At 42.5% G+C, this 26,943-nt stretch overlaps 1 protein-coding gene across 1 annotated transcript in view; it reads right to left on the bottom strand.

Moving 5' to 3' along the window:
• CERS3 (ceramide synthase 3) overlaps positions 1-26,943 on the bottom strand; it is a 43,698-nt gene that overhangs the window by 7,774 nt on the left and 8,981 nt on the right. The window contains exons 3-11 of the mRNA XM_036389853.2: positions 20,813-20,995; positions 19,247-19,364; positions 17,183-17,301; positions 13,646-13,703; positions 12,739-12,789; positions 11,773-11,865; positions 11,456-11,584; positions 9,815-9,921; positions 8,361-8,517 (exon numbers count right to left, since the gene is read on the bottom strand). Of these exons, the coding sequence (XP_036245746.2) occupies positions 8,361-8,517; positions 9,815-9,921; positions 11,456-11,584; positions 11,773-11,865; positions 12,739-12,789; positions 13,646-13,703; positions 17,183-17,301; positions 19,247-19,364; positions 20,813-20,994 (1,014 nt within the window). The 5' untranslated portion in view covers position 20,995. The remainder of the gene's footprint in view (positions 1-8,360; positions 8,518-9,814; positions 9,922-11,455; positions 11,585-11,772; positions 11,866-12,738; positions 12,790-13,645; positions 13,704-17,182; positions 17,302-19,246; positions 19,365-20,812; positions 20,996-26,943) is intronic.

Raw genomic sequence — 26,943 nt, forward strand, 5'->3', positions numbered from 1 at the left:
TCCAATTTCTGGACTTTCAAATACTTATTCTTAACATATAGTTGGAATTTTCTGACTCTTAAATGTATCTTCTATTAAAATCAGAACCTTATACCTTAATTCTACCTTAAAAATATTTTCATTTAAACATCCACAAACACATTGACTAGATCTTGATTTTTCAATGTAAAGACAGTAAATTCCACAGCACCTGCACATATGGAAACAGCTTGAAGTACAAAGATGAAAGCTATTAGTCAGGTCAGCAACCACTGCCTCAAATAAAAGAGATAATAAACAAGAGAGATTATAAAAAGTCAGTCCAAATAGATAGAAGGGGGTACTTTTCTAACAAATAATACTATAAAGTTGATGAATCTCCGAGTTCAACATGTTGAATTCAACATCAATAATTCAACTCAGCTGACATATGACTTAATAAGTCTTTACTTTCCTATTGAGACTAAGCAATATACATTTGGATTCAAGCAAACTCTTCTGTATTTCCAGCCTGGAAGATTTTATTGGAAAATATATTTCCCTTTTCAGCTCATACATACTAGGCAACATAAATAATGTTTATCTTCCATGGAAGATGCACAGTTGGACTCTGCTTTCTGCAGGTTTAAAATGAAGATGCAGACTTTCTAAGTTAATTGTATTGGACATCTTGTGGCAAAAAGTCCTCTTATTTCATCTCTCCCTTCTATGTAATATCCATTCCCCAAGCTTTCCACTGGCAGTTTTCAGAGGGAACTCAAAGAAGACTTGTAAAAAATTAAAAGTTCCACTAATTCCACAATTATTGGAAAGAACAGCTTTATAAAACTAAATGTTGCTACTTGAACACGTCCCTGATTTTGACTGACGGGATAAATTTAACCCCAGGAAAACCTGACTGGTGGTGTCACTGAGCTCAGCACACCTGGAGCTGGGGCTGAGTGCCCTGAGTGCTCTGAAGAACCAAGCCATTGTTTGCAGCTAATCAGGCTCTGTGGCTGCTCAGAGTCTGCTGGCTGAGTTATTGAAATGCACGGAGTGAACCTCGCACCGCAGCCTGCGGGGCTTTACGATAATGTCAAAAGCCCAGGAGGTACCGAGTGACTCATAATGTCCCACTGCTTTTTGAATTATTCCAATTTTAAATCCACAGTTGGCAAAGAAACAAAGAACAATATAATAGGCATTTGATGCTGTTCTCTATAGTGAACTTTTTTTTACCCTAGGACAGAACTTGCTTTAAGCCAAGGAGTTCAGTGGTATGAACTTTTATCAGAACATGCACTTTTACTCCTTAGAAATGCTGTTTTGGCTACAAAACAGCTGATCAGACACTCGTGCTGTTCTCAGTGAGGTATGATACTGCACTCAATTAATGTTTTGAAACAACACAGCTGCTAAGGAGTATCCCTGCAGAAGCCTTGCAGCACTGTGGACTGAGACCACAACACACAGGTGTGTGACAGGCACTTCTGTCCAGCAGGGACATTTCCCTACATCCTCACAGACCATTCCATTCCTATTGTGATGCATCTAAACTTTATATCCTTACTTAAACATCACCTCATTTTCAATGGCATACCTAACAAGTAATGGGTTTTTTTTCCTGTATTGATATTGCAACACATAAAATCCACCCAGTCCTTGTAACCACCCTGGTATCAAGGCTGGGTATGGAACACTTTGAGTGGCGCCCAGTGAACAAAGTTGATGCAGTTTCCTTACTGAGCCAAATATACAGAGATGGGGACCCCAGTCTTCCTCACTGGTTACAGAGGGAGCCTGGAAATGGTGGTAGGCACAGCCTGAGTTACACAGGACAAATCCCAGCCTGGAGCTGCTGCACACCCATCCCGGCCTGCTCAGACTCCCATGTGCTTCCTGCTGAGGGGAATCTGCAGTGTCCTGTGCCTGATCAAAACTCACTGCAGTTGTGTTACAGAGGACAAACTGCTCCTTTAAAGGATTTCCTCCCTTCTTGCCATGTAATGATGATTTTGGAGCACTCCTAGGTCCTCCTAGGGAAACATTTTCTTTAAATACGAGACAGAACAATTTTCTCAATTGATATTATCCTATCATTAACTAGCTTTATTTCAATCTTTTTAAAAATCGATTCACCAGATTGCAGTTCAGTAACTCCCTCTGAAAATATAAGAATTATTCACCTCATAACACAGTCACAATTCAAATCTCTGCAGAATATATTAAAAGTAGTAAACGAAGGCATCAAAAATTCTGTAAAAGCTTAGGGTTCGCTCTGTGAATTGATTTTTGGCAATTGAAAAAATAAATACATATGCACAGTATTACACATCTATAATTTTTATATAGGTGTATATATAAAACTAGCAAGAAATGGAACATTTTGTAAAGATCCTGCTAGAAAATTAAAAGATACAAGCAGTTAAAATGAGAAGCCAGAAAATCTGTCGGCAAATGTCCTTCTGTGAACAGCAAGGTAAAGCAATTAATTTTAGAGCAAAAACTTTACCAACATTTGTCTTTCCTCTGAATTAGGAACTTGCACATCAAAAGAACCACTTGGATGGGGGATTTACTAGAAGTGGAGCTGCCTTGTGCCAGGGAACACGCAGAGAGGGGTGGGGGTGCTTGTTTGGCCAGATCCATTGCTGGTGAAAACTGACACAATCCCATTGAGCCGTGCTCATTCCTACCAGCTGAGAGCCTGGCCCTGCATCAACCCTCGGGCACGGCCAGGCCAGGAAGCCTCAGGATTGCAGGGAGGCTTGGTTTGCTATTCTTAGAGGCACTGGTCATCTGCAGCTCCTACTGAAGTGAAGCTCAGCAGCTTTGGAAAGAGCAGGTTTTTATTGCAGCACATCAGAGCTGTTTATGGCTCGGCCAATGTGAGACAGGCAAAGGGAGCATCCACACCCCCAATTTGTTGGACTCTGGCCTGGGGACTGAGGCTGCTCCTGCACAGTCCTGTGTGTGCACAGCAGGGCTGTGGAAGGGTACTTTGCCCCAGTGCTCCCACCCCAGCATACCTTCACCACCCATCTATTACAATCAAATGCTCACAATTGATTTTCTGTGGTTTCTCATTAGTTCATTCCTCCACAATCATCATAACAGCCTTTAACCCAGGTTTCTGAAGCCTTACCTGATTTTTATATAATGTTCAAGTGAAAAACGTTGTGGAATTATGGGCATTCTAAGCAGACTTTATGAAAAATAATTTTTAAAAAATCCAGCAAAGAACATTGCTGCTGTATTGAAACCCGAGAAGTGTATTTTAGTGTGTGGAGGAACATACAATCCACTAAGCATATAGAACACACCTCCCTGGAAGTCACTGCTCAGCTGCTGACCCCGTTCAGAATCTGGAGTGAATGTAAAGATCTAAACAGAAATCTGCCTTTTAACTCCCAGTGCCAGGAAAACTGGCTGAGGCCCCAGAGACCAAAGAGTGATCTTAGATTGGCACAGTGGAGAAGAACTGGTGGCTTTTCCTCTTTCACAGGCTCTGTTGGGCTGCACTTTGACAATGCCCATGTCTGGGGGGAGCCTTGACTCCAGGGCTCCTCTGCTCCTCTTGCCTACCACTGTAAATACCATCCAGCAAACCTCAAACTCTTCCATGCTCCTTCTGCCTGCCTCCCACCCTCCTCCCTTGGATCAATTTGGCAGCATCAAGTGAGACATGCAGCCAGGCTTTGGGTTTAACTAGATTGCTGGAGCAGAATGGGAAATATGCAGATGAATGAAAGTCATAACAGGAAGTAATTTCCCTTTACTAGGGCACGAGCCTCCACGCTGCTGACCTGGCTGGCTAACTCCCCTCTCCAGGCTATTAAACAGCTCGTGTCCCCAGGGCAATCATTTCAACCAACTGGGAAGGCTCCCAGATTGACTGGTTTTCATGTCTAAGGGGGAAAGCTTTCATTTGGCCTGTTTTGCTCCCCCAGTAAGCCATCCTCATGAGAAAATCTGCTATAAATATTCATCTGTTGAGAACCAACAAATTCAACTTCTCCACAACCTGTTTTCCTCTAAAATGGAGAAAAAGCAGCCCCTGCTAATCTAGTTCAAACTGTCTCATGGTTGTGCCAGCCCTCCACTGAGAGAGCTCATACTCCAAAGCAGAACTGGTCCTTCCCAGGGAAGGGAACAACAAAATATCCAGGAAAAGCTTTTCCACAACTTCCCAGTTCCAGTCATGAAGATGTAACTCACTAGATTATCATTATCCTCTAGAATGTATTGCTCCTTTTAAAACAGCCACTTGGAATTAAAGTGCACCTCTAGGTGTGTTTTACCAGCACCTCAACAACCACTGGGACAGCACAGGCCTGACAAAATACAAGAAAACAAAATCTTATGTGCCACTAGGTTAGGAAATAAACCCTGTCCTCTGTTTAACTCCTGTAGTATGGCAATTTTCTAAAGGAAATTACTTCTCACTGAATGTGCTAATTCTCATTAAATTTCAATTTGCTTCATGCCAGCAGATCAAGCATAAAAAAAGTAAGAGGAAAAATGCTGCAGTAGAAAAATGATGGCTGGGAACAGCAGAAGTATCATAACAAGCACTTCACAGCTCTGATTTCAACCCAAAATAGTATTTTCTTATCATTTTTAGTTTCCCCTACTCTGTTTTTAGTAATTCTTTGAACACTAACTCTCACTGTTGCCTTGGGAATTTGGGCCAAATAAGGACTGAGCAAACCATGGACAAGGATACGCCCAAGCAGTCTTTAAAAAGTTTACCAAGCACAAAATGCCAAAGGAATATTGACCACAGACAGGTTTTTAAAGAGTGACAGGCCCAAAATGCTGATCTACAGCAGTGCAGGGTCTTTTCTGCTTCAGGAAGAGGAAAGAACCACACTGAATCCAAGGAAACTGCTGCTGATGACTCCCAAATAACAGCAGCCATTAGTGAGCAGCTCACTGCTTTCCCTGAAGGTGGTCTGATGGTGGCAAAACAATTACAAGAGCAGGAAAACCTATTGCTGGACACATTACAGTCTGTTAGAAACCTGCCATTACCCTCCACTGATGGACTTTGCATCAGCCCTGAAGTATCTGAGACATGTGGACATCATGCCCATTTCCTACAACTTACACATTTTTCAAGATTTAAAGCACCATGGTCTCAAAACCTTAACTCAGTGTGTAATGGGTTTAACATATATTTTACATCTTAATTTGCCATAATAATGTGGCTATAAGCTGCTGTCATTCACTCCCTTTTTCTGACCTTGGAAATAAAATGTTTAATCTCCACGGGATTTTCCTGGCGAGATGTTTTAAATCAGTGCATATGTACATACTTCTCTATATGCTTTTTCAATTTTCCTAAAATATTCTCATATGTGCAGACATGATGACTAGACATGTTTCAGTGGTGCTTGAAACTCGATACAAGTGGGTAATTTAACCATGTAATTGAACAATATTACAGAAACACAAGGAGTTTCCTAGCAACAAAAGGCCTTGGACATCAAGATGGCAGCCAGCAGCTAACATTGCAATTGCCTGACCTAACTTGAAAAGAAATTACACTGAAGAATGTCCTCCTTCCTCCCAAAGCAGAACTGGTACATGGCTACAGGTCTGACCTCGAAGGGCTTTGCTTACAGGCCTTACTCATACACAAGGTCACAAATGTCACATGAGAAAGGACATTTAGGGAACATTTCTACTTTCCAGAGGGAAGAATAATGGTTTTGAAAAAAATTCTGAGCCCTCAAGTTTACCCCTATGGAAAATTAGAAGCTTCCTAATGTGAAGTAGCTGATTACAGCTGAGCTTGTGGATGGAGAACTCCCTGTTTTTAGGGCATTCCCAGGCCACCAAGGGAAAGGTGGCACAAGTCCCCTGAGCCTGGAAGCCACCAGTCCCTCGGCCAGAGTCCCATGGCTGGAGAAACAGGACACAGAGGGATGGCAGAAGATCATCTCCCTTCTTTCCTTTTCCCTCATTTTCAGCCATCTCTCACTGCGGTATTTGGGAGGAGGAAAACCACAAGATTTTCAGTGCAAGCTCTTTTTTGCTGAAGCAAGTCAGTTGCTGAGCAGCTGTCCCAGAGGGCTGAGGGCAAGTGTCCCCTCTGCCAGTGCAGGGGGAGGTGACAGCTGAGATGAAGAGCTTCTGACCAGCCACTCTCAATAAAAACCTTCTCCTCATGGGCAAGAGGAAAGCATGGAAGAAGCCACCAACTCTCGAGGGTGCAGTGACCCCAAAACTCCAGGACTGAGGCACAAGAGGGCACTGGAAAACTTCCTCACACCCTTCTATGCTCAGAGCTTCCTTCAGTTAAACAACAGAAGTCTCTATTCCCAGTTACACCATGACTTCATTTTTCCATCTGAAGTAGCTAACTGTTGCTTCAAGAAAAATATCAAAAATTGCTAAGTTTTCACTCAGAAAACAGCTAGTCTTGGGCAGAGAAACAAACCCCTACTAACACCAGAATGATGGTCTACTGGTATTTCCCTAAAATAGCAGCAGCTATTTGTGTGCAGCCTGTCTGTAACAAAGATGTTGGTATAAAAACCCTCCTTGCCAACACCATTCTTTTCAACGTCGCCTTTCCAGCTCTGGAGGCACTGGCTGCTTTCACAGCCAAGTTTGCCACTGCTATGGAAAACAGGCTGCACATGCAAGCCAGCTGAAGTCATCCAGACTGAAAAGGGCCCAGGCTGCTGCTGCTACCACTGTAAAAATGTTATTTGGAAACCATCTTCTCAGAGAGCTGTATAAGGAATCAAATCCGTGGTAGGGATGCAGGCTTGGTGCTTTCCCATTTTTTAGCAGTGACGAACACAGCAAAGCTCTTATCTCAAAATAAAACATTTCTGCCCCTTACAAAGGCACATAAAGCAGGCAGGGCAGAGTGGCCTTATATAGCTGGCCTGGCAATGTCCTGCTCACCACTGCATCTGAGCACCTTCTGGCACTGTGCCATCAGAACCCCAGCCAGTGTGGATGGAGAGCTCTGCCCACCTTCCTCTTCCTCAGCTGGGAGGCAGAGGGATGTCTCTCCATTCTGAAGAGGGGTTGCGCACAGGGAACAGCACAGAGACAAGGCCAAAATCACAAAGGAAAACAAGAAGTAAAGCACTTTACACCTGGGCCAGAAATAATGTAGTAATTGGTCAAACAGAGGTATATGACACACAAGAAATACAAGATTCTCAGTGTCTAAGGGCACACAGAAGCTTGTTTTAGAGGCAGAGCAACACAAACCATTTCCTCCACAGATTTGTCCCTCCTATGCTGCTGTTTGCTGTCTTACAGGGGCTGAGTTTGTAACTTCAAGGGCAGATGTTGGGTCTCCCTACGATACCCAGCTGTGTGTTTGTGTAAGAGTCGATGGAATCCAAAAGTCCAATAATTACAAGATGGTTCCTGTTAGCACTCAAACAACAGTTAAATGCAGGGAGAAAGGAATATTTCTATTTCCTAAAGATGCTTCACAGCATAAACTGCTTCAGATAAAAGGACAGTCAGTTTAATTAAGTTTTTGTTTCTTGAGCCTCAGAAAAAATACCATTTTTCAACAGCACAACTTAAATTTCATCTTAACTAGAAAAATATACCTGTCAATACTTGTGCCAAATCTTAGAGACATTCTCCAGAGTCCTTCCCTTAAATGCTTTTTGATAAATATTTTATCTACTCTGCACTCCACTGCACATTTCATGGCACGAGACCTTGTGAAAATGTCACTACTTCAGGCAATCAAACAAGACATAGATGGCAGTTTTATCCAGAGTTTTTTCCCATGTGAGTTTTCTCTGCAAGGTAAAAGCAGATTAGGCAGACCAGACTTGCACTGTTCCTCTGCTCCAGCTGAACATGACAGTATTTCATTGAGTCATAATATAATACCAGATATGCTTCATTTGGTTTTTGTGATCCCAAGCCAGTGCTCAAGTTTAGATGACCTCAGATTTAGGCAAATCTGAAGAAACTTAAATACTGCAGAAAAATTGTAGTCAAATTGTAGTATCTCATCACTCACTCACTTCTTTTTTGGTAAGTTCCTACAAAGCCCAGTGACCAAAGATTGCTTTTACTCAGAACACAGAAATTCCTGAGGAGTTCTGGACCATCTTATGGCTTCAGGTTCTGGGACAGCTCATTTCTCATTTACTATTGGTACAAAACATCAAATACAGGCAAAAAAAAAACCCTGTTCTAGCTGAAGTCTCTGTATTCCAACCAATACATTGGGTGTGACAATGAGAGGTGCAAAGCACATTTGAACATCTCCATGCTCTGTAGATCCCTATCAGAAATTATGACTTGAAAGCTCAGGACAACCATAAAATTCCAAGTAAATCTATTGGAGGTATTGGCATCTGTTTGATATTTCACATATCTTTCTGAAGAAACAAGTTTCTTACCTTTAGGAAAACGAACCTTTTCAAAATCTTGAAAATTAAGTAACCCCAATATAAATGCAAGCCTTGGAGGGTTAATAGCATCCCATTGAATAAAAAATATGCTATGACAGGAGTGGTGGAGTAGTAGGTAGGCTGATATAGGGTGGCACGAAGAATCCTAAAAAATAAAGATGATTGTTAAGGTGCAAGATCTCTTCCTTATGCTATTTACACTTATTTCTAATCTCATATTCCAAGCTGATTAATATTAAAAAGCTCTGCAAAGATGGTAGATCAATTAACAAGCCCTGCCTTAACTAGATTATGCATCTCTGTTGAAATACAGACTTCAGAAGATGAGAAATTTGAGTCTGGCATGGAAGTACTCTAAGTGAGGTTAGAAAAAGTCCCTGTTTTTCAGATCTCCATCTCTGTGTGGTCTAGATACTGTGCAACTCAGAGCTTGCCTATGCCTTTTTTAGTGCAAATTCTCTCTAATCTGAAATCCACACTTGAGAGAAAATCCTAGAGGCTTTGCAACAGGGCTTTTTGTTAATTAACATATGTTTTGTCCATCTTCAGACTTCACTACTTCTATATTATTTGGGGCTCTTTGAGTCCCTTTAATCTCATCGTGTTTCGCTTCCAAGCTCAAGAACTGAAGAACAAGAAACTCAGTGAAGCAAAATGATTGCAGATCACTTGTACAGTTAATTAAAAAAACAACAATAAAGTAAGAGACATCAGCATTTCTGAAAGAAAATACTACAGGAAATTAAAGCCTTATGTTGATCAATGTTCAGAACTATTAATTTAACCAGCTTGAGTCTCTAAGGGTTTGTCCATGTGCAGGGAGGGGCAAATTAGAGCTGTGAATGTGAAACACATTAAACACTTTTTAAAAGATAAACATGTTAAGCACCCATGTGGATACTCCAAAGCAGATTAAATCATAGCACTCCAAAGGCATGCAAGTATTTAGCAAGTTAAGATTTATTTGTGCTGACTTCATAAATTAATTGGTTCACCTAAACTTCTCTTGAGTGCTCCTCATGCAAGCAAGGTGAGGCACTACCCAAGGACTGGGTAGCAGAAAGAAGGCTCTAAAAAAATTAACTACAGTCATGTACTCTGACTTTGCAGCTACAGCAGAAAGGGTGGAATGAATGGGAAAAGGATTTCTCTTAGTTAAGGAGCTCAGTCCCCTTGAAAATGCAGGGGCTTACAGCATTTAACTACTATTTACAAAACAAGTTACATAATGCATACAAGCTTTTATTTAGGTTAAAGAGGCTCATTTAAAATTATTTTTACATAATAATTTTTAAAGAAAATGGCAGTTTTTGTCCATTTTCTCACTAGCAGAACATTCAAGTCCAGTCCATTCCTTTCCTTTTTCCATGACAACAAACACTAAACTTTCAGGGGGAGTGGGAATGAAGTAAAAGCCTGAGACTGGATTAAATCTTGCTTACCAGAAGGGGAACAGGATCATCCTGGTGATGAAGAATGCAATAGAGAAGATGATGAACAGTATGTTGCAAGTTTTCTCCCAGCGAGCATAATTAAACATTTTGGCTGCCTGCAGTGGATAAAAATCCCCAAACATATTATAAATATTCTCTGAAATAAATTCTGTGTTTTCATAAATAAAGACTCATCTTCCACCTAAGCAGGAAGAGTATTTCTTCCCAGTTTGACATGTAAAGCAATCATTTTACTGATACCTAATAAAGCACCATCAGACCAGATTCTCTGTTTATATTTCTTTTTTTATCTTGAAGGAAAGGACTCTGCATCAAAGGCCTAAAGAACAGCATTCAGACCAGAATATAAAGTGTCATGGAAACACAAAGTGCTCTTTAGAACAGAGATAATTCCTCATTTTTCCACCAGATTCCAAACAGACTGAATTCCAAGAGAAGCTGCTGCTACCCCTGCACATTCAGGAGATCCCTTAAATGCAGGTGTTCTGGGACATGCCTGTTACTGAGCCCCCTCAGGGCCTGATTCAGCTCCTGTCTTCTCCTTTTTGAGAGCAGGAGATCTCAGTGCTGGTCTCTATCACACTAAGAAGGGTTGTAAGTGCTGCTTCTCCCCTAAATGAACTGTCCAGCTCCCCCTGCTCCATTAGGAACCACCCTGGGCAAAGTTTTCAAGTAGGAGCAAAGCTGCAGGTGCCAAGCCTAGGTTTTAAACAGCAGCTTGATTAACTTTTCTTCTCCTCCTCCTTTTGAGTGGCAGGGCTGGATTAAATTGTTCTGGTACTCAACTCCAGTTTCCATCCAAGTGCTGTCCTACCAGTTGTCAACTCAACTCTTTGTAAGGCCACAGAGTTAATTGGACCTAGGAGCAATTTAGGATTAAAAGTAAACCAGCAAGAAAACCTGTTTAATCTGGACCAATCCCAAGTGCACAACCCCACAATTAGTTGTTCTGATACAGTAAGATAGAGTATCAGGAACAGAAATGGACAGTGGCACACAACAGCCCACAAGGGCTGCTTACACTGGCACTGCCACCAAAAGAGGTGATGAAACTGTGCCCTCAAACCTGGTGTTACAAACTCAGGGTAGTTCTAGTGAAGAAACACTCTGTGTGTCTTCCAAAAAGCCCAGAGCTCTGATCACAGTGATCTGTGCAGAGTAGGACACTTCTTAAACACTGCCACTGATATTTATTAGTGCAGGGAAGGGACTTTCCCTTCAGTCCAGGAGAAGAAACTTGTCTTCTGCCAGAAAATGCCTGATACAGGTTGGACTTGATGTCAGAGGTCTTCTCCAACCTCAGTGATTCTGTGATGCTGTGGACAACCTGGTCTAATTTTATCAGTGAAACAAGAGTAACCCAGGGAGGCAGCTTTATTTCCTGTTCTGAGGAAATTATCTTCTGCTCCTTTCTCTAATGGATTCTGTAACAAAGTATCAGCTTAAATTATCTAGAAGATCTTTTTTATCTTACAAGTTACAAATCTGCAAAGCTGCATCCCTGTGGGGATAGGAAGGGATCATATGAAACTCGTGGCAGAAAGATTAAAATGTCACTGACACCAAAACCAAAAAACTCGGGACACAGGAAAAAAAAAAAAATTCCAAACAGCTGGACAGCAGGGCTACCTCGAGCCAGAAATCCGCAGTGTCGTGCACGAACATCACCAGAGTTCCAAGCCGCACGTAATTGCCGCACCAAGAGCCGCTCATCAGCCCGATGGCTGCCAGGTGATGAACAACGTGAGCCATGAAATCCTGGGAGGGACAGAAGGAAATCCAGGTGGATCCCAGCCCCTGGGGGTCCCCCCCGGCCCTGGGGCTCCCGGGCTGTGCGGGCTGATGCTGCCCTCCCGTGGCTGCGCCCAGCCCCGCTCCAGGCGCTGCTGCTCCCTGCGAACGCCCCTGCCCCGCTCACCGAGCTGCCCGCGGGCACAAGCACTTGCCTTCCGCTTGATGTCGATCCCAAGGGTAAATACGAGAGACCAGTAAAAGCCGATCTCGGCCATGTAGTACCAGTACTGGGATGGCAGCAAGGTCTGTGATGAGGAAAAACACAGTTAACTCTGAGAATAGGAAAAAGTAAATGTCAAGTGAGATTACTTCTTTTTTCCTTTCCTGACTTCTGCTCCTCTGGTGACTCTTGCTTAAAAAATTAAGCTAAATTAAATTCCTGTCCTGGGCTTCATTAAGAAGGATGTTCTGAGAGCCAAGTATGTTAACCTTTGCTCAGCCCAAACTCTCAATTCCCACAGTTCCTCCCCCACCTCTGGATTTTAGCATGCTTTTTCTCCATGTTTCTGTCACAGAACTACATGCAGAATCCTTCTGCATTTAATTACAAACAACTGCAAATAAACCCCTCGGTTTTGGTGAACAATTAATGTAATAAACTGAAATGTCAATTATTTATGCTAAAATCCTATGGATCTGCCTAAGGGAGGGCAGAGCTTGGCTGCTCCCTTGGGGTCAGTACATTTCCCAGGTGTGTAGCAGGAGCTAGGAAATCTCAGCTGGAGGCAGGATCATTTGTATTCCCGGCCCCTGTTTAGGACAGGAATAAGAAGGCAGTGGGATGGGGCAGAGTTATTATTTCAATAAGAGTGCCTTGAAGCACCATGGGGCCTGGAGCAGTGCAGGGGTTCTGCACCCAGTCTGGGAGCACTGATAACATCTCCAGTGAGTAACTGGTATCCCGGGCTGGGGGGGGATGGAGGGGGAAGCTGTAGCTCAGGCAGATCCCAGGGAAGTCCCGCAGCAGTCGGCAGCACTTCCCGAAAGGGGCAGGATTTGGTGCCACACCTCTGTAGGTGGTGCCCGTGTGGAGGGAAAAGGCTGCTGTAGATTATCCCTTCCAATGGGGAAATACCTGGAATGCCTGGAGGCCACTGGCCCGGTGCCAAAAAGCTCACCTGAAACGGATAACCAACCCACGTCTGCCATATGTCGTAAAACCAGGGTTTCTGGGGAAGACACCTCAGTCAGACACTGCTCAGCTCAGCAACAATTATCACCTTAACTCAAAATCTTCACTACTTAAAATCTCTCTAAGTGGAGGAGGCTAAGAAGCTGTAATCTTGATAACTGTTCTCCACCAATTTCTAAAGGGAACTTACAGCTCAGATTTATTATATTGTTCCCAGCTTTTTGGCTTCTTTTCAGGACACCTGAAACGTTCCAGTTCACAATTTCATCATCCAAAGCAGTGGGTGTGTGTTTTATTACTGCAATTACTCAAGATATGTTGCCACAGTGATTAGATTTGCTGTGTTTACCAGTCACACAGAGCAGTGGATGAGGATGAGAAGCAGCGTTTGGGGACAAGGGCCAGATGAGCAGAGACACGCCGGGATCTGTTCCGCTGCCTGGGGAAGCACTAATGACACCCCAGGCAGGGCTCACCGAGGTACAAGCACCAATCTCTGTTATTCCCAACTTCTGACTCAGCAGCAACACCTCAGTAAATAGCTGTGACCACCAAAAGTGCTGCCAAAAAAAGTTTATGGTGTCCTCTGAGGAAAACATGGCCATGTGATGCATTTGTAGGTGTTAACAAGGCATGTTGTAAAACCATCTGCGTGACTTCTTCAAGGTTGCCTTAAAAGTACTGATTACTCATAAAGTCCTTTGTCATAGAAGGTCTAAAGTTTAACTTAAAAATTAAATCTCAGTGCATATTGCAGCCCATCATCCAGATTACATACAGTAAAGATCTGATCCCACAGAGCTATTGAATTCACAGTCTTTCAACGCGATTCCAGAAAATCTAGAAATTATTTTGTTTAAATACAGTATTGATCTTTCAAAAAGTTAACTTACATCATACAGAAATATAAATCCAACAATGGAGGATGTCAGATAGAATGAAAATCGCCAGCTGCAAAATTGAAATGAAAAAATAGGAACAAACCATTATATTTTGTAAATATATTGTCCTGAGTCACAGTTACTACGGATCATTGTATATCACAGAGAATCTTCACATAAATGTGGCCTCACACTCAATGTTAAGGATAGACACATATTAACTGTATTTGAATTATTAATACTTAAATATTTAATGTCTGATTCACTGCTAAATAAGGAAATTCTTTTGCATTATCATGATACAGCTATTTTAATTGTCATGATAGCAGTAATTTTCCAGCCAGGCTTGAACTGATCAAGGAAATGACCACACAAAGTGTAATAAATCCCCTAAAAATTAATGTTTGAGAACACAAACCTTTTCCTGGGTTCATTCACTTCATCCCTCCCAACACCAGTTGCTGACAACAGGGGAGCCTTACGAATTATTAGAATCTACTGGGTTAGTTTACATCTTGCTACAAGGTCTCAATTAACTATAACCTCATCTTTCACTAGGTGTGCCAGAATTTAGCCTGATCTAAGCTTATTGTAGATTAAATGGATATCCAGCAAGGCAGATAAACCTTCCAGCTTTGCACCATCAGCTTGCTAAGTCAGCAAAGGCAAAAAGCTCTTGAGCATCTCAGTGAACTGTGCTGCTGCTTCTGGGTGTCAGAGCAGGGTGCAGTCAGAGCCCTGATGATGCTGGAGCCTGTGTGGGAGGCATTGTCCCAAGGGCTGGGTGTGGCTGCAGCCTCAGCCCAAGCATTCCAACTCCCACCTCTACAGGTGATGGAAAACTCCTTCCTTTCCACTCTTCCCCTGGGCAGGCCAAGCCAAGGCTGACCTTCCCCCTGAGCAGCTCTGCAAGTCCAGAAGGAAACTGAGTGCAGGACTTCTCATGAGAAGGAAGGTTGTGACACAGGGACAGGCACATGGCCCCAGAGCTGCTGAGAACTTCTTCTAGAAACAGAGATATCCCAGAGGAGAGCAGCAAGCAGCTCCCAGACAACCCAAACCCACTGAAAAGGAGAAAGCACCACAAGAACACTGTACCAAGGGATTGAGAATTGTAGAAAATAAGGTTGGGGTCTTTGGCAAGCTTTAATGATGTGCCAAATGAGAGAAGAGGAGGAGAACCTGTGTGGTAAAAGCAGCCCCTACTTTATGAGCCTCACATCCCCTGGAGGTTGATATTCCAGGAGAAAGAATAAGATTTTCAAAGGCTGAGACTGTTTTATGAGAAAAAACAACAAACAAAAATGAGGATGTGGAATGTTGGAGGTGAGACAAAATAAAGTGTCTCACACCTGAGGAATAAGTCAGGAAAATAATTATAAAATTGCCACTTGATACGCATGTGATAAACAACTGTTTTTCTTCTCAACTTTAAACTATCTTCCCTCAGATGATTTGAAAATAACACTACTCAACAAGCACTGCATGAACAGGAAAAGCACAGAGGTACATGGTGGAAATTGCAGAGTGGAACCCACAAGGAATACCTGGCTCAGAGTTAACCAAGAGATGCTGGAAAACACAACACTGGCATGGGACAGACTTCACACAGCAGCTGCTTCTGCCCTCATGCCTTCCATTCCAAACAAGGTGTGAGTGACCTGTGGATATGGCAGCATTGATTCTGTGTTGGTTGTAAGTGCAAGTGGGGTTTTCTGAATCAGATTCAAAGCACAGAGACTGTGCCATTTGTCCCCAGCCCTATTATATATTACATATTATATATTATATATATTGAATGCATTTGGCAATAAACAGCACTTCAGATGAGCTCATTCTGTGTGCAAGGCTGCCAGAGCACTGCCTCATTTTGCACTGAGCCCAGCTTCTTTATGAATTTGGTGAATAAAACCTGGAGTAAAACTCATCCAAATTCACCAAATTTTACTCAAGTGCCTCTTAAACTCTGATCCTGGCCACCAGAGAGAGCACTGAACAACAGCTATGCAAGAGGATTTTCTGGTTTAACTTCAGGAATCTTTTCTCTTGAAGTGAATGAAACAAAAAAGAACTTGGTAGGGGAAGTAAAAGGCTGGTAAATCTTACAAGGCAGAGAAGTTTCATGCAAAGGGCTTTCCAAACTCCAGAGTTGCTTAACTGGGAGCACTAATAGCATAAGTATGGTTTAGATCTGGCTCATCAGATTTTCCTTGTGATTCAGAAAAAAGATCCTGGAGATTGCAGGCTTTCAAAAAATTTCATAACGCTCATAACACTGACTATTAGAGTGAAATAACTCTGTTCCTCTTTTTTTTTTGCCTAGAGAATTATATTCAATTAAATTCACTGACAAAGAGCAGAGCAAGGTTCACAAAATTGCACAAGAGAAACCTGTTTGCTTCACTCTCTCTCAGGCTGCCAAGCAAGTTGGAATTTCGGTCTTTAGCTGTGTGTTACTAGAGACAGGCACACATGGCAGACAGGTCTTAGCAATAGCAGGAAATCTTATTGCCACTTCTGAAACCAAATTAACTGATCCCCAAAACAACAGCAGACATAAACCATGGCAGGAGAGTTTACTCAGCTCAGACTTCAAAGAAACACACCTCTGTCTATCATCTGGATTTATGTCTGACAGAGGACACCACTAAATCATCATCACATTGATTAACACTGGAAATAATCTTGATAAAGTACTCAGCTTTGAGCTCTGTGCTGTACTTTTAACCCTCATGCCTTAAGCTGATCTACAGTTACAGAGGTTCAATATTATAATCAGGTGAAGTTTTGCAAGTGTAATTATGCTAATGAAAAGCCAAATACACAGAGCACTTGAAAGTGCTTTTCACTGGTACAGTTAATGTCAGTACCCAAAAGGGATGAGCTGTGCCCATTTGGGGATTTGCAATTTGTGTGAGATTTTAGATCACACTTAAAGTGTTTAGGTATGAGGAAGTTCTCACACATAAGTGAAAAATCATATGCAGGAGGTTTTGAAACTTCTTACATATTCATTACTGTCACTCAAAGCTGCTCACTGGCCCACTCTCAGCAGGGAGTTTGAGTTCCAGTTTCACACAGTATCCCATGATCAAGCTGTGGCACCTGTCCTTCAGTCTGGATGCCACAATTCCTGCTCTGGAACTGACTTTGGTACACATGACAGCATCCCAAAATGACAGCATGGGTACAAACCTACCCCAGGGTAAGCATTGTTGTTCCCCTATGATTACTGGCAGACAGAAAAATATTTTCCTATTCTCTGCCTGTTTTCATCTTACACTTTGTACAAGGAGCCTACAAATCCATTATTTCACGAAGAAGAAAACTAAAATATTTTAAGGTTGTTTTTTTTTTCCCCAGGAGAAACAGCTAACCTCAACTTTTAACCATCATTTGGAGAAATGCTACTAAATAATTTCAACTTGTTTGTGCATTCAGAAAACAAAACCCCCATCAGGCAGACCCAGTCTTCTGGAAAGGGGGGACCTCAATCATTTTCTTCCAGAAGAGTACAGCAGTGATAACCAAAGGCATTTCTTTCCTTACAAAGCTTCCTGGAATTTCCGGAGCACGGTTGGGATCTCCAGGTTTCGCCGTCTCCTGAACCATTTCTCCACCAAATGGACGGTGCAGTTGCACTTCTTGGCAAGGCCTTTGATCTCTGACTGCGAGAAATGGAACAGCGTTAACAGGAGATGCACCCCGATGTCATTTTCATTTATTTTGTAGTTCATAGAGCAGCTTCCCACTGTTGCAAGGTCTTATTTAAAGATATTACCAATATTAAATATGCATAGGTGGGTATTTTTGAGTAATGCCCACAGAAACTCTGGATTTTTATTTATGTAAATAATGCAAGCATGAAATGAACAGATTCACAAACTTTTCTATTGTCTTTCTGGTCACTCCTGAGAGTTTCAGAGATGCAACTTTTACTGTTAGATGTGAGCTTAGGATGCAGGGGGAAGTGCCATGATTGAACAGAGGTGGACATTGGCACCTAATATCTTACCTAACCATAAATATTAAAATTTGTTTATCTATGAGTCTCAGAGATGAAAAGTGGCCTGGAATTAAAGTGAGCTGAGCTCTGTTCTCAAATGCAAAGCAAGTCAATCTATCCTCCTGAGCAAGGTGCAGAGTGCCCCCCTCCAACACCAGAACTAAACTGGGGGTGGAGCAGGGCCTAGCACTGCACGTGGCCATGGGGGTGCCACACCTGGGGTCTCTGCATCCCCTGAGCTCCCACGGTGGCCAGACCAGCACAAGGCAGTGACACTCCTGCACTTTGGGGAGCTCAGTGCCCCACATGCAGCAGCCTGTGGGCTTCCTCCCTCTTCTCCATCCCCAAGTGCAGAAGTGTGGTTTGACCTCCCAGGGCTGCCTCAGGAGCAAGGAGAGTGTTCGGCTCAGCTCTGGGGAAGTTCCTTCCTCCCAAGGGAAGTATGCAAATAGTGGGTGGCAGCAGCTGCCTCCACCGAGGTGAGGCCAGTCCAGGCAGTCTCCTACCCTCAGGGAAACCTCTGGAATGTGAGAAAAGGCACCTGAGCTGCCAGGGAGGGCTGGAGTGCAAACAGCCACTGTGTCCAGCCCACCCTGCTGGCTCCCAGCTCTCCACTTGCCACGCAGGAACAGCGACTCTGTTTCCATACAGCAGAGCCCATACAGCTGCCAGCCAGCCTTTCCCAGGCACACTGGTCCCCAGGCTGGACACCTAAAGGAGGCAGCTTGAATATTTCCCATGCTCTGAGGAGTCTAAAAACGCTGTGCTTCCGTTCAGAAATCAAATGTCCAGCTGTACTCAAGCAGAAGGAAGGAATGAAGCTGAGATGGGGATACTTGCCCAGAGAGAGAGGAGCTCATGTGTGAACACCCATGCATTTATTCCTGATGTTATCAGGCAAAAGACACAATAAAAGAATAGCAGAGTTAGGGATAGAATGCCAAGTTCCACTATCAATAAATTATCAAAATCCCTCATTACTAGAAAGCACATATTTCTTTTCAAAACCAGTGTAGGAAAACTGCAATTGTTTGGGAACTGTAGTGAGGTAAGGGAACTTCCTGAGGCAGCACTCACAGCAAACTACCTGCCTTCCATAAAAAATTCAATGGCCTCATTTTTGGAGGTGACAAGCACTGGCTAGCCTTTTTTTCCTTGTTCAATTTTAAAAACAATCAGCATGGTAATAGAAGGATTGCTTTTCTTTCTCACATAAGCCAGGATTAAGTATGCAGTAACATAACAGATCAAAAGGCTGCCATGCCAGCATTCCTGCAGTAAATACAATCCTGCTTTCCAGCAACAGACATCAGCTGAACCTTCTTCCAGGAAGAATGAGTTAAAGATGGAACACTAATCTTCACTGGAAATATTATTAACAATCTAACCTAGAACAGCATGCCAGAAAATTGAACATCTTAAATGTATTTTCTGTTTCGGATGCCATATACCCTTGTCAGCAGAACAGCAACAAAAACCCAAATAAATTAAGTCATCTGTCAATCAGCTGGAACTCATCCCATGATGTCATTGCTGAGAGCTGATTGAAACAGTAAGAGTGGGATTTTCCAAAAGTAAAACAAGTTTGGAGGAATGAGAATCCTTACTTGGGATGGTTGTCTTGAGCACTCCCGGAAATAACTCTCTAACACAGGATTAGGCTGTGGCTTCACACGTCTTACGTTCTTTATACCCAAGGCTTTTGCTAAAGGTATAGCAACATATCTGAAAAGACACAGCAGGAAAAGCTTTAGAAACACAACACAGTTACAAGACCTTGGCTGTACTCATGCCAGGATGCAAAGAAAACAAATCGGATGCAATTTAATCCACCATAGAATGTGCCAGTGCACTGAGAAAATGGTATCTCCCCTAGCTAATCCCAAGAGGCAACCACAATTTATCAGCTGTTATACCATAAAGAAGACCCAAGGAATGCAGTTTGTGGCCGTGAAATGCTGTTAAACTCAAGGAAACATCCTGACTTTCGTGGCCATCAGAGGAGTGCTGGGGCTGAGTGAAGGGAGACCAGATGCTGTCTCCACATGAGCTCAGGGACCGCTGCTGGGCAAGTTCCTCCAGTGGCAAAGTCACTTGGCACCTTCTTCACTGGGCCACCACCACAGATCAGTGCTGGATCCAGCCTGTGGCACGCAGCCATTCCCTGAGACTGATGCATTCTCTTTCCCTCCCTTTTCCACCCCAAATCACTGCAGAGGGCTCCAAAGGTTTCGCCTTCCTGCTTGGGCAGGGTGTTCAGGAACAGCCCCTCCCTCCTGCTGTATCAGCCATAGATTCCTCATTGCTCAGAGCAGTGGTCAGCCTTCCCCAGACTCACTGCAGCCAGATGTGTGGGCTAATTACCCTCAGCACTGCAGTGAGACACACTGGGAATGGTTATGAACATATGATCCAAATTACTTTTCATTTCCAGCATGAATGATCTTATCTGCTTCTGGTTTAAGTCCGTCCAACTTACGACATTCCAAATTTCCTCATTCTGTCCTGAAATAATTATAAAAACCTACTAATCACATTTTTTAGAGGAAAAAGAAAAGAAAGTAAAGCAAAAAAGGTATAAATAAATAAGTCAAAACGCTGCAAATCTTAATATGATTGTAGCTTTCTTCTGTGGAGGCAACCTCTGCCTGTCCCCTAAGACTCCAGCTGCAGAAGCAATTCATTTTTGGTGCCAAAGAGAGGGGGAAAAAAAGCAACCAGCTTTACTAGATCTGCATAAAATGTTCACATGAAACTTTGAGATCCCTCCAGCCTGCTTAGCTTGGCCAAAGAGAGACACCTGGGGTCTATCAACCTCACACGAACGTTCTGGTGCAGAACCAAATGAGAGGCTTGGTTGAGAGGACAAACCTCTCTAGCCTTCCACTGAAAGAAAAAAAGGAAACCCAAAAGGTTTAGAATGGAAAGGAGATAATCAAAAGTATCCAAATGCTGTTCTAGAAAAGCTGGATAGAAATATTTCCCTTCTGGATTGGACCACAGCCACACATACCTAATAATGAAAATATTTTCCCATTTTTCACCTGCTGTGTTATCTGTACTAGATCTTCCTAGTAAACCACCAACTAATCCTCCTTTATAAAACATAGCATTGATCTACAGATATCTCACTTTCAGCATTAATGAGGATTAATTGCATTTCAGTTTCTTACCTCTCACTGAAGAACCGGATGATCAGCAATACAAAAGCGTACGGGATTGTGGCGTACAACTGATGTGGTTTGGGAAACACGAGTCCCTCTCGGTCCACAAAATCTGCCCATGTGCAGTTGATGGGCATCCAGATATTCTCCCACCAGAACCAGCTGTTGAGTGTCTTTAGGATGTATGCCATGCTGAGTAAATAAAGAGAGAATTTCATTTATTCCTCACGTATTAAAAAGAAAATGCGTGAAAAAACCCATATTGAGCCTTTTTGTGTAAAGTCAGTAAAGTCAGTGTTCTCAGGGGGACAAAAAAAATCATACAGGAAATTAAAACCCTCTTGGTTTAGAGCAAAGAGGTAGGATTATAACCCAGCAGAAGATAAAATAATAAAGCTAAATTTTGATCTGCTATAAAACAATAAGGGCCTTTGAAATCTGCACAGGGAGGTACCTGCTGCCTCCTTCCAGTCACTCACACTGCCCTGCTTAGCACCTGGTCAAATCTCCTGCAACATTCATGTATTATCTATCATATTCATACTAATGAGAGCTCATCTTCCTGGGGCTGCCTTTATAAATTAAATATAAGTGGGAGGAAGAGTGGAAAAGAGATGAGAAGGTCCAGGGAGTGCCTCAATTCCATAGTAATGAGGACATTGCACTGATGAATTACTGCTGTCTAATATGCTAATGGAAATATACCCTGAATTTGCAAACACCTGTGCACAGGAACAAATGGGGAAAAAATACAGTGCATAGCAAGCTTTTTCTGGGAATTATGGGAAATGATATGATTTAACTGTGACCAAAATCTAGATCAGGAACAAATGTCTAAAATAAGTTCTGGAAGGAAAAAAATTCACTTTGACTAAAGCATTTAATTCTTGTAAAAGCCTCCTTTTTAACTTTTGCAGTCTTTATTATATATTTGGCAATTGCTGTTCTCTCTTATTTATTTGTAAGGCCTTTACAGTACAAACATGTTATATATCCTATAAAAATATCCTAACGTTGAAGAAAAACAGAAGTTACTAGAGTATTTTCCATAAGGCTGAAACACAATTTTTCCATGATTTCTAGGAATAGTAAACTTGAATTACTTTTACCATACTAAAATTTTCTGTAAACCAGGGAAAACATGAGGAAATAACTGATATCATTGAAACATAGCCTTGATGAGGAAACAGTTGAGCTGGGAGGATGATTTCTACCAAATCTTTATCTTATCAGAAGATCTCCCAGCAATATCTCTGTATAGGATCATGAGTTGAGATCAAACCATGCCAAGGTCAGGCAGCACTTCAGCCCTTTCCCTGTTGTTCCAGGGAACACAGGGTTTTAGTTGTGCCTGCAGCAGGCTCAGGACATCACGCCTAGAGCATCCCAGACCTGGACACAGCTTTAATTAACACTGGAGCCCACGTTAATTAGCAGCCAAACAACCATTGCTGGTCCACACTGGGCTGTTTGCACTAAGCTTGGAGCAGGTCTGTGGAACAGGGACCTGCACCCATCAAGCAGAGCTGGTTAACAGCACTGCAGATCCATGGGCTGGCCCAGCACAGTAGTCAGAATTGAACTATTAATAACCCAGTCATTTAATCTTTTTAAATGCAGGAAGGGGACAGTAAAAACCTCCTGAATGACTCGTGTGTGTGTATAAGTAAATGCAAAAATAAAGGAGAGAGAAATCACAATTGTTCCTGAGAGACTTTATATGCCAAGTTCCAGCCTAGAGCAATGTTTTACTGCTGAATTATAAACTCCTGGAAGTGGGGATTTATGCTGGGGCTGCTAACAGACCCTAAACAGCAGCTTGCAGGCGCCACCCTAATGAAGCAGGGCTTTGAAACATGACATTTTGGGTCAGACAGAAAGGCTTGCAGACAATAGAAGACCAAGGGAAAGCCTTGTTACACAGTTCTGCTTCCTAATCTATCTATATTTGTTAGCTAGACTGTGCACTGCAAGCTATCCTAAACTGCAATAAAAAGGGGCCAGTCTGTTATGGCACAGTGGAAGGAGCACTCACAGTTGCCTTGTGGTGAGATGGGCTGGGCTGAACATGCACCCAAAATATTGAAACCTTAGAAAAGCCCAGTAGTGCATATTTTCTTATTGGATTCCTGGGATCTCTCTAATTGATGGTTTTCTTCCACACATGGATGCCTCACCATATGATTTCCTCTTAATCTAGTTAATATAGCACTATTAAACTAAGCTCATAAGTACATGCCTAATCTTAAAACATAAGGGAATTCTGGGATTTGAGGTCTGATCCAGAGTTCACATATTTCAGGGGAAATCTTTCCTCACAATCACTAAACAGATTCATCAAAAGGTGGATTCTCTGAAACTCTTCCTTCTGTAATCCCTGTATTTGTACCAGGACTGGCCCCTGGGGGTTCGACCATCCCTGAGGAACACTGCCCAAATGATTCTGACAAAACCAATGATGAGATTCCAAATCTGTCTGCAGCTTATTCTTAAGTTCCATAACCCTTAAACTGGATGTTTTCACTGCAGAAAATCAGGCCATGCCCTGGGAAACCTTGAAGGTTTCCATCTTCATAACAGCAGCAGTGAAATAGCTGGGCTGCTTTCCTGCCTCCCTTCAGCTCTCATCACCAGGTTCCTGGAGCACCTGGGAGGTGAGGAATTCCTTAAAACATCAACCTGAGCAGGAGCAAGGGGACAGCTGTGGCCACCAGCCCCAGTGCTGGGATCAGGCTGAAGATGCTGGATTTCAGAAGTAAATGGTTTTTCACTTGCACAAACTGTCACGAGTTCTCTCCCCTGCAAACGCTGCTTTCAAAGAATGGGCAGCAGATGCAAAGGCCAAGCTTGGCCTGACTTGGGACCAGCTCTAACTAAAAACTTAAAATCCTACCCAGCCTAAACCTCCTATTGCTGAGTGCTGAGCTCAGAGCTTCTCCTCACAGCCTGTGGCAGCACCAAGCAAGCAGGAGTGAGAAATGCAGCAGTGAGTGACTCATTCTGCCCAGCCTAGGGTGAAAAACCTCTGCCTCTTCCCATAGAGCAGCACTGCCAGGAGCACTTCCCTTGAAAGAACTGGAATCCTTGCTCTGGAAGGGGCTAAAAGTCAGTCAAAAATAAAGATATTTTTAAAAACTCAAGTTCCTCTGCATCTCAGGGATTAAATACTCCCAGTAAAGAAATCAAATCACCTCCCTGTTATGGAAGGATCACCTCTGTAGCTTAATCTAGTTTTAATGGGCTAGTGCAAAACAGGAAAATCAGGAATGATTACTTCAGGAACTGCATCCTTTATAATTAAAGGAAAGCCCACACAGTTGGCAGGTACCAATGTGAAGTTTCTTTCAAAGTGCTCTTTCTTGGATCCTGAATATAGTCAATAAAAAAAGCCCTCATATTTTTAATGATATTAAGAAGAAGAAGAAAAAAAAAAAGGGGCAAATCTGGCGTTGACAAAAGCTGGGTGGCTGCATTTTGCAAAACAAATTCAGGAGCTGCTTCAAAGTGGAATTTCTGGCTGCCACAGTCTGAGGAATTAATAAAAAGAAACTGAGCCAAAGCTTTGATTGTATTGTCTGTACAAAAGCTCTTGAAATCTGCATTTCCAAAGCCAGGACTAAGAGAAGGAGATATCCAGGTTTGCAGGATGTATTAGGAGGATTTCCTATCCTTATTTACTGAATAAATTGCAAAACCCAATGGATCAACAACACAAACATGCAAGTGAATGTGACCTTAATTCTCCTAAGCATCCCCTTAGTCTCCTCAGTGAGGCTCCAGAGGTAACAGGGAAAGACTGAAATCATCAAAAAGCAGGAAGAACGTAATTCTCCTATTCCCCTCATAATTTGGCAGAACTGGCAAAGCTGGTGCAGTGACTGTTGGGAAAAATCAAGCCTCAGATATCAAAACAGATAGCAAAGCTGTTCCAGGCTGTTCATCCTCAACGTGAAATAAAAGTGGTTTAAAAGAGCAAATAAAGATCAGATCCACCATACCACAGGCTTTGGTTTTGCTTAAGACTCAGCAATATTTCCAGGAGTTAACACACAAGTTTCAGCTGCAGATCTGTGTTCTACTACAAACAGACTGGTCTTTTTTCTTTTTGACAATGTGTGAAGAATCCCAACTGCATCCACCAGCATGAAACAGCTGAACAGAGGTGGGTCCTGCACACTGACCTGTGCTTTGTGGAGCAAGGCACTGAAGGCAGGATGTTGGATTGATGCTGCCACCTCTTTGCATCCTGTCTTACCTTGTTTGTGCCAGTGGGAAAACAGGATTCCAGGTGAATTCTGCACAGCCTGAGGCTGGGCTGGCTGGCACCTCTCCCAGCCCACACAGCAGCAGGGGCAGCACAGAATAAAGGAGCTGCTGGACTCAGTTTCTTACAATGAAACTCCAAAATACTGAATTCAAACAGCTGAATTAAGATTGCTGTGAGACCTTTAACTTCACATTTACTCCCTGGCTTGTACAAATCTCAACTGTAAACACTTTAAGTGCCTCATTACAGGGCAGTTGCAGCATTTTACTTTTTACTGTTCTTTCACATTACCTTGTAACTTGGGTACTATATTGAGCAGGCAAAAATAGCACTTTGAATAAATATCAATTAAGGTGGCAAGTGAATTTTTATTTTTCCCTGTTCTCTGGAATGAAAACAAAACCTCAAAAAAAGTGAACCTGACTTCTTTGAAATAATTCATTTTCTGGGTGAAAGTCACCATGCTCTCTCTACTTAAAGGTAAATCATTTTTGAGCAGCTAAAATGGTTTTAGGTGATCGCAGGCTGCTGAGGAAAGTGAAATACAGTTCTCTTACTGTACAGTTACAGTGCAAACTATGTCCACTTTTAAGCTTTAAAAATCTATAAGATGAACAGAGTGGAATAAAGAGCTGTGAAATAACTCAAGTAACTGCAGTAATTTTGAGATAAAAAGTAGTTGTTGGGAAAAAACCTAACCCTATCCAAGCTAGAGGTTCTTGATAGATGATTAATTCACAAAAAGTTTGAACAATCCTAAAGGAACAACTCTTGTTGCTTTGAGAACTTAGTAATACTTATCAGAATGTAAAGAAAAATCTTTTAGATTATGAAGCTTTTCTTCAATTTTTTACTACTGGGGAAAGATGCAAAAAAGATTTTTTTTTTTTTGCAGCTTACCAAAGCTTTGTTTGAAATACAAACTTGAAGTCTGACTTAAAATGCTAAGCTACATAAAGGAGATCTTACCAGAGTTGTGCCACTTATTTCGGGTGAGAGTTGAGGGCAGGGAAGACTTGAGCAGAACGGGAGACACAAAGGTCAGGACAAGCAGTGGGGGGAGCACAGAGCATGTGGAGGCAGTAGAATAGAGAGAACCAGAGATGAGACCTGAGGGTGGAGAGGCTCTTGGCTTTGTGAATGACTCAAGGTTTTAAATAAGCCCTTGGAAGGCAGGGAAGGCACAGGATTGGTGCCCTTGCACTCTGGAGTACTCTGTTTGCCAGAGAACCTTCAGCCATGGTGTGCACCAGGGGCTCCCACTTGGCCATCTGTGATCCCCAGAGCACCCTGGGGCAGCAGCTGAGCCAAGGCTGCTGTGCATCCCCGTTCCTGGGCTTCCAGCTCCCCCTGGATATCCCTCCTGAGCAGCTCATCCTGCCCAGACATTCCCCACCCACCAAGACACCTGGAGGAGGAGCCAGAACCAAAACCAAACTGGTCTTTCATTATTTCAGCCGCTTTGCCGTCCTTTTCATGTCCTAACAAATGCAAGGGAAATTTTCAGCCACAGCACAGCCTCTTCATCAGCAGTGGCAGCCAGCTGAAAGGCTGAGCTAGGAAGGTAGTGAAAAATAGAGATACATTGCAACAATGTGATTGGGGTTCTTCCATCTGAATGTTGGGGCATTACTATGAAATAACCCGCTCTAGCAGCTTGTTCAGGTGTTATTTATAGCACAAGCTTCTTCAGAGCTTCAAAAGAGAAGTTTTACAAAAAAAAACCCACCAAACCTCTGTTAAACTGAATTTCTTAAAGGATTTTTTTTCTTAGCATTTTACATAAAAATTTAGAAGTAGCTTTTTCAAGCTACTCAAAATCAAGGGTTTTTTTCTCTTATATAATCACACCAATATCCTTAGTTAGTATTTA

This window comes from Molothrus ater, chromosome 13 (assembly GCF_012460135.2).
Source record: "Molothrus ater isolate BHLD 08-10-18 breed brown headed cowbird chromosome 13, BPBGC_Mater_1.1, whole genome shotgun sequence".
Classification (NCBI taxonomy): domain Eukaryota; kingdom Metazoa; phylum Chordata; class Aves; order Passeriformes; family Icteridae; genus Molothrus; species Molothrus ater.